The sequence below is a fragment of the Chenopodium album genome, chromosome 15 (genome assembly GCF_948465745.1).
Source record: "Chenopodium album chromosome 15, dcCheAlbu1.1, whole genome shotgun sequence".
NCBI classification, from domain to species: domain Eukaryota; kingdom Viridiplantae; phylum Streptophyta; class Magnoliopsida; order Caryophyllales; family Amaranthaceae; genus Chenopodium; species Chenopodium album.
In genome coordinates, this window is record NC_137848.1 from 28,824,989 (window position 1) to 28,837,924 (window position 12,936).

At 36.9% G+C, this 12,936-nt stretch overlaps 2 protein-coding genes and 1 pseudogene across 2 annotated transcripts; 2 read left to right on the plus strand and 1 right to left on the minus strand.

Annotated features, from left to right (window-relative positions):
• The first annotated feature begins 1,930 nt into the window (after positions 1-1,930).
• On the plus strand, positions 1,931-2,290 carry LOC145581028 (uncharacterized). Its single transcript, XM_081638099.1, has one exon. The coding sequence runs from the start codon at positions 1,931-1,933 to the stop codon at positions 2,288-2,290; it is 360 nt and encodes a 119-aa protein (XP_081494225.1).
• A 5,955-nt stretch (positions 2,291-8,245) lies between these two features.
• Positions 8,246-9,244, minus strand: LOC145581029 (uncharacterized). The gene is made up of 2 exons (XM_081638100.1): positions 9,179-9,244; positions 8,246-8,779 (listed from the first exon to the last, which is right to left on the minus strand). The coding sequence occupies exons 1-2, from the start codon at positions 9,242-9,244 to the stop codon at positions 8,246-8,248; spliced, it is 600 nt and encodes a 199-aa protein (XP_081494226.1).
• A 2,009-nt stretch (positions 9,245-11,253) lies between these two features.
• LOC145583662 (U6atac minor spliceosomal RNA) lies at positions 11,254-11,371 on the plus strand (annotated as a pseudogene).
• The last annotated feature ends 1,565 nt before the right edge of the window (positions 11,372-12,936 follow it).

A 12,936-nucleotide genomic window follows, 5' to 3' on the forward strand; every position in this document is an offset into this window, starting at 1 on the left:
GTCGGTTAAGTCCAAGAATGCTGTAGCCGGAAAATTTCTGAAAAGTAGCTACTGGTGGTAATAGAGTGTCTCTCTATAGAAAAATCTCTCTTTTTGTCTCTCTAGACTTTTTAAAATGGTCAACGATGAGAGGGAAAGGGGGGGTGATAAAACCTTATTTATAGAAGGGTGAAAACGGGGGCATTCCCGTCACTTTAACCGAAGGTGAACCATTTGTTACTGTTCAACACTTATAGGGGGACGCATGTCACAGGCGCCACGTAGCCTGCCACATCACCCTTGTGAGGGGAAAATGTTTAGGGTAAAAATACCCTAGACGCGTGGTCCAATTAGAGAGGGACACGTGTCACTCTAGGATTGGTCCAACGTGGACCCTTCCTCAGCCGACACGTGTCAACCTCGGATGACAAGTAGAATGGTGGCCTTAAGGGCCCAATTCCCAAGAACGCCGCAAAACGGCGCAGCCCATTAATTCATCCTAACCTAATGAAGGGCACATCTTGTAACGACCCTATAAATAGGGAGATTTCCCCCATTTTGGGGACACCTTTAATTATTACAGCAAACCTACATTCTCTCATATCAGAGAAAAACACCTGATCTCGGAATCCGAGAAGATCCCATCTTTCCCTTTTCCGTACCTTTTCATCTTCTATGACCAATACTAACTTGATCGTCGGAGGCAGAGCTCCTACTAACTGGAGTCTCCGTGTTTTGCAGATACATATCGCGCCGGACTAGTCTTGGTGATGTAACTCTCCTGAGGGACCAAAAAACACCCAAAATAAGTATAGTGACAAGAATTTAACTCCTAGATGCATATAAAAGTGGATCTTAAGAAGGCTTATGATTCAATCAGCTGGGAATTCATAAAGGGGATGTTTGATGCTTTGAAGTTTCTTGTTAAGTTTACAGCTTGGGTCATGCACTGTGTCTTTACTCCCTCTTTTTCTCTCATGATGAATAGAGGTATGTACGGATTTGTCAAGGGTAGGAAAGGAATCAGACAAGGGGATCCTATGTCCCCTCTGATCTTTGTTCTTGTCATGGAATACCTCACTAGAATGTTGAGGAAAATAGGAAATAAGAAGCACTTTAAGTTCCATTCCAGATGCAAACAACTTTCCTTGAATCACTTGATTTTTACTGATGATTTAATGCTGCTTGCATATGGTAATCTACAGTCTGTTTCCTTATTAGTTAGAGTTTTAACAGCTTTTGAAGCTAGATTAAGGCTTCAAGCTAATTTAGATAAAAATGCTATTTACTTTGGGAGTGTAAAGAGTAGGGTGAAGGAGGAAATTCTGAGCATGTCAGGCTTTACTATTGGTACTACTCCTTTCAGATACTTGGGAATCCCTGGATGTGAGAAGTTTGAGAATAGTTGACTATAAGGGTGTACTAGACAAAATACACTCTAAGCTTCATTACTGGAGTTCTAGGAACCTTTCTTATGTAGCTAGAGCTACCCTGGTGAATTCTGTACTTATGAGTCTTCATACATATTGGGCTCAATGTTTCTTATTGCCCAAAACAATAATGGATAGAATCACTTTGTTATATAGAGCTTTTCTATCGAGTGGAACTGCCGTGTTGTCTAATGCCCCTCTTGTGGCTTTGGGATTGGGTCTGTAGACCCTAGAAGGTTGGTGGGTTGGGCATTAGGGATTGCATCAAATGGAATAAAGCAGCTTTAGGCAGTTATGTATGGAAAGTAGCTACAAAATCTTATTCTTTATGGGTGATGTGGGTGCATGTTGTGTATCTTAAGGAGCAGGATTGGTGGAGTTACAGTCCCCCTATGTGTGCTGGGTGGGGTAGGAAGAAATTGTGCAAAGTCAAGGATGAAATGAAGGAGGGGTTTGATAGTCAAAGATGGCTCAATCAGAAGTACAAAATCTTAGATGGGTGTAAATGACTTCAAGGCACAATGGACAAGGTGAATTGGTGTTGTTGGGTGTGGAATAGGTATAATGTACCTAAACATGCATTTATTACCTGGCTAACTGTGATGGGAAGATTGAGAACTAGAGATAAGTTGGCCAATATTGAGATTTGTGATGATGATAGTTGTTTATTATGTGGTGAGCAGTCTAAAACCATGGCACACCTGTTCTTTTCCTGTAAATATAGTAGGTGGTGTATGAGTGACAATGGTAAGTGGTTGGGAATGAATTCACAGCAATTTAGCTTGGATTCTACTTGGAAGAATTGGCAAATGAGGGCTAAGAATCCTGTGCAGAAGAATGTGGCTATGGCAGTTCTTTTAGCTTTGGTGTATCATATTTAGAGTGCCAGAAATCAGGCCTATTGGAAGTCTGTTGTCTTAGCTTCATCTGTTGTGATGAAGACTGTGAAACTGGAAGCTATAGGAGGAGCTTAGCAGCTTATTTATAAGAGATGGAAAAAAGATGATTGTAAGTGGCTGTATAATCTTGGGAACAACATCTAACTGGGATTCTATTTGGGATTTAGTCTGTTGTACATCTGATTTCTAATCCCTGCACTCTTCCTAGAAGATGGCAAGTTCTGAAATTAGATTTGATTCTGATCTCTTAGGTGAACCCTTCCTAGAAAGTGGCATTTGAGAATTCAGAATCTAGGTGGGTGATCGGCCTTAGGGTCTTGTGGTGTTTAGTAGTCAGCCTATTTGTTAGGCTTATATAGTTTGTATATTTTTAATCAATATACTGATTACATACCAAAAAAAAAAATGTAAACAAATATTTTTAGGGATATATATGTCTGCACAATGTTCTTAAGAGTTAAAAAAATGCAATTAACATCAATGAGAACAAATAAATCAACAAAAATTTTAGTGGGTATAATTATCCAAACACTATTCATAAAAGTTAAATCATTAAATCACACAAGGAAAAGCTTAGATGCAATTAACATCATATCAATAGGAGCATATAGGTAAATAAACATGTTAAAGAAATAATTGTCTTGACACTATTTATAAATATTTTCTCATACTTTTTAAAAGGTAGGAATTACAAGCTATATTTTAAGTTAGGAATTAAGAAATGCTTCTTTTACTCTTTTTTACTTGACCAACTTTGACTTTTATATCATTCACATCTCCTTCTTTGGGCGTCTTTTGTGAATTATATCTAAGGAAATACATAATCATGTGGGATTTTGTTAGAATCATCTTAATACATACTATCGTAATATATAACTTTTGTAACTCCAAAAAAAAAATATAACTTTTGTAATTTTTTCATGGATAATTGAAGTTATTGATAGTTAAGGTTCCGCATTGGAAAGCGAGATAAATGAAACATATCGGGCAAAAAGGAATGGAATAAGCAATAAATAAAATAGTATTCAAAAGTGAGGAATGTTAGAAAAGAAAATCAATAAATAAAATAGAAATAAAGACCGTGCGAGAAGAGAGATACAATCATACAATACTACTATAATGAATTATGAATATTTGCTTTATATGCGGGTGATTATATGCAAGTTTAAATTAAAATAATATAAAAAAGGAAAATAAAAATTAATAACCCCACCTTCACCTTTTCTGCTCAAAATAATCCCACCTTTTCAGAATAATCCCACCTTTAACCCTCATCTGCTCAAAGGAGCCTTTTACCGGTTTGTCAAATTAGTAACATGTTTAAAAAGGTCACTTGACACGTGTCACCTTCTTATTGGCTTTCTTTTTAAAAATATTTTTTCAAAAAAGGATAATTAATAAAAAAGTTAAAAACCCCTTCCCACTTCCATCTCCCTCTAACCCAACTGGCGACCTCCCTTTGCCGGACTGGCAGCCCACCTTATCACCTCCCCCTGCCGGAGCTCCTCTTGCCGCAGCACAAGCTCAACCAAACCAGCAACCACTATGCAGCCGGAACCCTTCTTCACCGTTTATTTTAATGGTCGTCACCCCCACCCCACCACAACTAACTAACAACGTCAACGACATCAGCAAGCAACAACACCAACAACATCAATAAGTAACAACATTAACGACATCAGCAACCCGACCTCCAAGCAACAACCAAGTAGAGAAGCAACTTGCTCCGTCCACAAACCCACAACAACACCACCATCGCTCAATCCACGACAGTTCACAAAACACCATCGGACGTCTCCGGTCTCCAGACTTGAAGAAATTAAAAGGGCATTAAGATCCCAATGGTGGTGATTTGATGATGTCAATTTCGATGATGATGTCGATTTCGATGATTCAATTATAAAGATTGATGATGGATTTTAATGGCGTTTGAAGCAGGGGATCAAAGCCCAAGTTAGAGTAGCCAATTCAAATGGAAGAGGAAATCAGGGGCGGGTTTCATGGGTAGTTGGGGTACGGTGATCGGGGTTTAGGGTGGCTTGGGTGGTTAGTGTTAGGGGGTTTTGTGGGTGGATGAGGGTGGTTGGGTTTTAGGGTTAACTATGAAGGGGTGATCGAGGTTAAGAGAGAAAAAGAAGGTGGTGGGGTTAGGTGGTGATGTGGTGGTGCTTATAGAAGAGTGGTGGTGGTTATGGTGGGTAGCTAAGGTGGGAGATGAGAGATTGAATAAAAAATAAAAAAGTACAAAGTAAAAAAAAAAAATTTACATGTTAAACAAGTTGTAGGTTAAAAGGTTCATTTTGAGCAGATGAGGGTACAAAGTGGGATTATTGTGGGAATCCGAAAATGTGGGATTGTTTTGAGGAGAAAAGGTAAAGGTAGGATTATTAGTTTTCAATTTTCCTATATAAAAGTAAACCAACTAAGGCCCCGTTCACTTCACCTTATTTTTGCTGAACTGAAATTATTTTTACTGAAACAAATTATATTTGCTGAACTTAAATTATTTTTACTAAACTTAAATTAATTTTACTGAACTTTATTTATTTTTGCTGAACTGAAATTATTTTTTACTGATTTTCTATTATAAGTCTTCTTTAAGAAAACTGAATTTTACTGAACTGAAATTATTTTTACTGAACTGAAATTAATTTTACTGAACTGATATTATTTTTACTTAATATTATTTTTTTAAGGTGAAGTGAACAGGGCCTAATTGTATGATAATTATCATCAGATAGAGTAAAATTCAATTATCACTAGACTACATATGGAGTTAGTAGCTATTCCACTAATATAACCAACAATAATATTAGATCAATTCGATAAAAAAATAAAATGTAGCTTAGGTCACTTTGGAATTTGTTATATATACCCGGGTGCACTGTATAACCTACTAACCCAAGGTTGGTTTTTACTCTTCATTTGATGATTAAATGAAAAACAATCATTAAAATGAAAACAAATACTCATGGGTATGCGATGCACTCGGGTGTATATAGCAATAATATCTTAGTTCACTTAAAAGAAGGATAAAAAGAAAACGTGACATAGTGTAAGTTAAAGAAGAGAAGGTTGATTATTTTTATAGACATCAAAAGATTGAAACAATTAGACTTATAGGAATATTTTTAGGAACTAATTAGATTTTAAAAATTTTAATTATGTTAGTTTTTAAAAATTTTAATTTACCGCAATTTAGAATCTTCTCAAAATAAAAAATGCTTTAAAAGGAAATTCAAAAAATTAAAATAAAATATAATAGACATTAGTCACAATATCTGCATTATTCCAAAAATAAATATAATAAAAAAAGGGGTGTTAAATACCGCCATCCAAAATGATCAAAACCGCCCTCATTTCGAGCAAAAGGTCGGTATTGCCCTTACTAAACCCTATTCAATTTTTAATTCCTTTTATTTTTTTCTCTCTCATCAAACACCACAACCACCACCTTCTTTCCACACAACCGCCACAATCACGTAGCAAGCGACGGAAAACGGCGGCGGATTGTTCAGGCGACGGTTGTCTGTGGTTTAATGGCCTGAAAACCGACAAAAGAGGTTAGTTTTGACGGATTTTATTTTCTTTTTTTGCCTTTTTCTTTAAAAATTCAATGCTTGGTAACCGGCATGGTAAACCTGTTGGCTGACACCGGTAACCGGCGTTCGAAACAGGTTAGCGGTGGCGGTCAATCGGTTTATCATGTCGGCTAGTTACTAGCCACGAGTTTTTGCGGGGGTCTTTTGTTTTTTTTTTTTTTTTTTTTGCTTTTTTTCAAAAAAAAAAAAAATTCCGATGCCTCGTAAACAGCGAGGAAACCCAATTGACCATTGCCGTTAACTGGCATGGTAAACCGGTTGACCGACACCGATAACCGGCGATTGAAACCAATTAACGGTGGCGCGGTCAACCGGTTTGCCATGCCGGTTAATTACTAGCCACCCTTTTTTTAAAAAAAAAAATTCTTATTATGTTATTATTTTTAATATTATAATAATTATAAATTGATATTGTTAATTAAAAATTATTATTATTAGTATTATGATTGTTAATTTTTTTTTTGTACACAATTATGATTATTATAGTTAATATTATTATTATTTAAGTTGTTTTATTGTTAATATTTTTTTTAAACATATTGTTATTGTTATTATTGTTATAATTATTATTGATTGTAAATAATTTGTTAATTTGGTTATGAAGTTAGTTGGGTAGGCTCAAAATGACGTTTGATCGTCTTGATGGGTCGGGTGGGAGACATTCAAGGTCTCGTGCAGTGACTGCTTCGACTAGGAGATAGAGGACATCAGTTCCTACAACCGAGGTAGCGTGTGTTTATGATGAGGTTGAAGGGCGTGAGGGGGAGAATGAGGAGGAGGAGGAGGAAGAGTGGCATGAGGATCATATAAACAATTTTATGGACGATGATGGGAGTTCGAAATCTGTTCGACGTCGGTGAGGTAGGGGAGAGCAAGACAAGACTTCATCTGGAGTCACTCTAAGGAGAGGTGTTGATTGTAGATTTTAGAGTACTGGAGCCGGTACTTCCAGAACTCGTAAAGTTCTTGTTGTCCGAGCGTCGATTACGCCTAGTAGACGTAGACCATTGACCTGTCGGTGATTGACCCCTTGTTGTCTTGTTGACCTCTAGATTAGTAAAATTTGTATGATCTTAGTGTAGCTCCTCAAATAGGACCCGGTTGATACCCCGCACAAAGCTTTATTCACGATCCAAAACCTCATCCATTAAAGATCTAAACAAGGCTGCATCCTGCTCTGACTCCTCAGAAAAAACGGGAATGTCAACGCCGTCACAAATCACTAACGTCTTCCAAAATGGATGGGCTTGATCCAAATACAACCCCCATCCCTGTAAGAATCGTTTTCCACATGGTGCATGCACATGGGAGATCGTGCATCGTTAGCAATGCATACCCACACCTATCTAACTCATCATCAGATAACTCTCTCATCCTCTTCAACTCCTCCTGTAAAATATCAAGACCTTAAAATGACATAAAGCCGCTAAGATGAAGCAAAGGCATGATGTTGTGTTGTGACCCCATTCGCCGTCTCGAGTCCTCTAAATGGTGACGAATCTCAATCAGCATACCCTCAATGTTGTTGTGCACACGACGGAAGATAGTGTCTAATGCTCCTATAGAACTGTCGAACCATTGTTTAAGTATGGAATGTTGGCTCTCTACGCTACACTTGTTGACATTGCCAAAGTGCATCACCAAATTCGTCCAAACTCGTACAAATTTCTCCTTGTGGACCAACAATTGCTCCTCAACGTATTTCACCAGTGGTGGGTTCAATGCTGCCTATGTATATTTCATAGTTTGCAACTCTAACTCATACTCGGCAACAGTATGTGGTCGAATAAATTACTTCTCTACATCTACCATATCAAAATCTCTCGGCCGTCGACATATTCTTCCCACATAAAATGTGCGCCCTTGCCAACACATCCTTATTAATGTGCCACTCGCATAATAAATGCGCACAATTTGGAAAGACCTCTTTCGAAGCCTTCATCAACCCCAACTTACAATCAGTAACAAAAACATTCGAAGCTACCTCAAATCCAATGTACAATTGCAATTTCTCCAAAACCCACTTGTAGCTTTCATAAGTTCCACTCTTCAATATAGCATATCCGATCAAGAAGTTTTGATTTGTATGCGTGACACCAACGAGCTCGAAGAATGGCATGTTATATCTGTTGGTCTTGTACGTAGAATCCATACCAATGACATGTGGATACGTACGTAACATAATACCCATCTATGGGTGGTCCAAAAAAGCATGGATGATGGCATGGGTATCTGGGTTAACATTTATCCAAGTGACATACTTGTACTCATTTGCCTAGTGAAAAAACTGGTGCACAACATCTCGACCTTCACAAGCATCTAGCCGAGCACGGCTTCACACATTGTAGATATGTCTCTTGTTAGGGTTCTCGTTCAGAAACATCTCTTTCATGGCTGCCATAATGTGACGCGGCTTGGCTGCAGCAGAAGTCATGTCAATAACAAGCGCCTTTGCAGCTAGACTAAGACCACTAACTTGTCGGTGACACTCTCGATATACCATCAGCGGATGGTTATGCATGCCTTTCAAACCCTTTTTAGATTTAATTATCCATCCTTCCATGTCCCACAAACATCGAGTCGAGATTTGAAAAGTATATTTACAACCCTTGCTCTTCGTGTTCTTGCGTATGACATTCTCACGGTCCCGATTTTCCCCTCTGCTTCTCTGCCCCCGATCACATTTCATGTAATTAATTGGAAGCCCGTTTCTCTGTTTCTTATACGATGAATTTGTCAAAAAGAACCCTAATGGAGTGGCAATCTCTCTAGCCCAATCAATAGCTGCTTCATAGGTCAGGAATACGTTTCTAGTCTGAAATTGCGAGCTATAATCAACACCATCACCGCCATAATCTGATAATGATGCCTGATACACATAAATAATTCTATATATTAATAATAACGAACAATATAACATTAATAATTATAATAATAAATAGAATAATATTTATTATTATTCATAATAATAATAATAATAATAGTAAATATAACAATAATAATAATAATATTTTGTTTAAAAAAATACCGACCTTGACCACGGTCAATCGGAGCTGGAAACTGGCTACCGACCACGGTGATCGGATTTGACCACCGGTTTCCAGCTCCGGTTAACAACGGTAACCGATGCCCGAAATCGGTTACCGTCATAGTCAACCGGCGCCCAAAACCGGTTACCGTGACGATTGACCGGTTTTGAGCACCGGTTGATCGTCGTCGAAAGTCAGTTTTTTACGTCATAGTTCAACGTTAAATGTCAAAATCGTACTTGTTCAAAAGCTGACGGTGGAGATTGCTGTTGGTTTTCCGACGAGCCACCGTGATTATCATCCATTTTCGTTGACTTTTTAGTTCGTGGTGGTGGTCTAATCTAGGTGGTTGACACGGTGGTTGTATTGGATGGATTAAAGTTAGAAAAATAAAAAAAAAATTAAGTAAATTTTTATTAGGAAATTTTGTTTTTTACCACCTTACAAAAACACGAAAATCTGTTTTACCACCTCCCAAAAAAAAAGTATTACTTTACCACCTCATAAAAATCACGAATATAGGTTTTACCACCACTTAACAGTTTCCATCCAAAAATTCCGTTAAGTGTGGCCCACGGTAACACATGTCAGCATTTTATTTGTTCAAAAAAAAAGAGAAATTTTAAAAAAAAAAAAAACCTAAAACTACTCCAGCCACCACCACAGCGCCACCCCGCGCCACCGCTGCCTTCCCCCCAACTCACCACGGCACTCCCCGAAACCACCACCCACGTCGCACCACCAGCCCCAACCCACCTAAACCCTCCCCCTCCCTTTCCCGCAACCGTAACACCCCCAAAAAACACCAAACCCAAAACCCTCCTTCCCTACTACGGTCACGATTTCGGCCATTAATGGCCGAAATCAGCTGGCTTTAAGGCTGAGTGGCCTTAACCGGCCGATTTCGGCCATTAATGGCCGGAATCGTGGCTGTTTTGGGGGGATTCGTGGTCATTGAGGGTTGTGAGTTGGTGGTTTTTGGGTCGATTGCGGTTGCGGGAGAGGGAAGGGGGCATTCAGGTGGGTTGGGAGAGGGAGGGGGAGGAGCCGCGCCGCCGGTGGTAGGTTCGGGGGGGGCAGTCGTGGGTTGGGTGGTGGCGTGGTGGTGGCGCTGTGGTGGTGGCTGGGTAGTTTTAGGGTTTTTTATTTTTTTTCTTTTTTTTTCTTTTTTTTTCTTTTTTTGGCCAATAATAACATGACACGTGGCTTTATGGGCCCACTTAACGGATTTGTAAACGGAATCAGTTAAGTGGTGGTAAAACCTATATTCGTGATTTTTATGAGGTGGTAAAGTAATACTTTTTTTTTGGGAGGTGGTAAAACAGATTTTCGTGTTTTTGTGAGGTGGTAAAAAACAAAATTTCCTTTTTATTAAGGGCAAGAAAGTCCTTTTACTTAAAATGATGCCGGTTTGATAATATTTTATGGCGGTATTTAGCAATCCACTAAAAAAATCTATAGGAATAATATCAAATCAATTATATACTTATACTACCATGTAAAGGGATATTAACCTCATGCATTATTATTGTAGATGTCATATAGCTAATTATTAATGAAATTATTTTACCTTGTAAAAAAACAAATAACAAAAAACACTACGGAATCAAGATTCATAGAAGATCATAAAGGACCTCAAAATTAGATTCCAAATAATAATTAAGAGAACTCTAAACTTTAAATTATGTTTGAAAGGTTGTAATGAATTGAAGACGCTGAAGCCGTAATAGAAATTATGTAAAACATCAGAGATGTAGCAACAATTAAGCGGAAAACGCCTTTAATACAAGAATGCATGCACTGGGTGCATATAGAACTAGTTATAGTATAAGTCAAGAGAGGTATCATTTATAATAGAGATAAGAGAATTGATTCAAAAAAGAAAGTGGTGCACTAACATAAAAAACGTTAATTTAGGAAAATAAAGCACTTAAAAACACGGAGTAAGTACGTTGGCAATGTAGGGTGATTAAAGAAATATTTCCCTATCTTTTAAAAAGTATGATTAAACTCTAATGAATAGTATTCAGACGATTATGTCCTTAAAATATTTATTTACATATTTTTCCTTTTCAAAATATGACTGCATTTTTTGTGAATATTGTTGAGATAATTATGCCTCTGAAATGTTTATTTATATATTTACCCATTCTAAATATATAAATAAACCTTTTTGAATAGTGTTGATGAGATCATTATGATCTTCAAATATTTATTTTATATCAACCTTTTAAAAACATTGAGATAACTCTAATGAATGTTGTTTGCATAATTATACCCTCTAAAAATGTTTATTTACATATTTTCGCTCATTGCGTTCGTAGAAAGGAGGTATGGTTGGCATCTCCCCTGACAGGGACAGGAATGGCGTTTGGGCTTTCCTGTTAACATACATATTTTCGCTCATTAATGATAATTGGGTTTTTTTTTTTCAACTTTAAAGAATAGCACGTGGACATTTATATCCCTAAAAATAACTTTTTTTTCCCCTCATTAACGCTATTAATAAATAAAGCTGTAATGTAAGGCCAAACTGAAAGAACTTTTCAAACATAACTAACTATGACATGCCCTACTTAAATAAAAAGTATGAGGGAAGTGTATTTTATTATCTCATTCGCTATTATACAAGGAAAGGGGAAACTTTAGGGGGTGTTTTATTAGAAGCTTTTTGGAGCAAAATTAGCTATTTGACCATTTCAAAAAACTCTTTATTTAAGATGTTTGGTTAGGAGGTGTTTGTATAAACATTTTGGGTGCAAAAAGCTTCGTTTTAAAAAACTCATATGAGGAGCATTTAGGTTGTATACCCTAATATTACTAACTAGTTTAAGTCCCGTGCAACTCACGGTATTTACCTAACCTAATTATGAATTGCTATGTTAATTTAACAATGTTTTTACCTAACCTAATTATGAATTGCTATGTTAATTTAACAATAAATTTTTAAAATAAATCAAAATTTTTAATTCAAACAAACACTTGAATTTCTTTTCAAAAAAAAAAAAAAAACTTGAATTTTTTGTTAAATTTTTATTAAAAGTTACTTATATTGATCATTAAACAATTTTTAAAAAACGCAAATTTCATGATTATAGGTTTTTATACAAAAATGAAATTTTATTTTATTTATAACCCGTGCAATGCACTTAATATACACCATATGTCCCTATTTTGTTGGCATATTTTGACTAGCATAATATTTTGGAAAATTTGTCAAAATTAAGCAAACCTTTGCTTGGTCTTCCCAAAATAAGCAAACCTTTTGATTAACCCACAATAAGTTGACCTTTATGGGGTATTTTCTTTAAATAAGTTAAATGACCTACAACCTACCAAATAGATCACTTTTTGCCTAATTCTAATTATTTTTTTTTCTTATTTTATAATTGATAATTAATTAAATTGTATTTGAAAAAAAATCCCCACCACATACCAGCGCTCCACCCCCATCGCCGCCGAGCGACCAAACAAACCACCTCCCCCTCCGGCCTCCCCGGATTCCTGACCCCTTTGTTCCCCTCCTTGAGCGCCAGCGATTTATCCTAACCCACGCAGAAACCCGAACCCACTTGAACCACCCCACCTCGGAACTCCATTTTACGTACAGAATCCCTTCCGAAAACCACCACATACCTTGATTACCTACCCTAACCACCAGAATATTGTAAGACTTTAGATACTAATAATCGGAATTGCATAAATCATATCCATAAGCATCTAAACACCAAGATCAATGCATAACACATAAGAATAAATAATAATACCTTTGTAGCGTGAATCCACGTGCTATCGAGTAAGAAAAACGAAAGATATAGAACCCCAAGTGTGATTCCTCTACTTAGTCCACGGGCACAGATCAAACCTCTATTAATTCTAGTTAGTTGTGATTGAACGCTTCAATCAACCTTCAAAGGAGAATATGATAGGAATGGTGTCCATCGAACAAGTGTATTATTCCTATAGAGGGTTCGGAGCTATTGGAAATATATTTATT

Bases quoted from the DNA above. Each gene is read 5' to 3' on its own strand.
- LOC145581028 (XM_081638099.1), top strand. From the start codon at position 1,931: ATGGACAAGGTGAATTGGTGTTGTTGGGTGTGGAATAGGTATAATGTA.
- LOC145581029 (XM_081638100.1), bottom strand. From the start codon at position 9,244: ATGGATGATAATCACGGTGGCTCGTCGGAAAACCAACAGCAATCTCCA. The intron at 8,780-9,178 runs GTACGATTTTGA...TATGTGTATCAG, and splicing joins CACCGTCAGCTTTTGAACAA to GCATCATTATCAGATTATGG.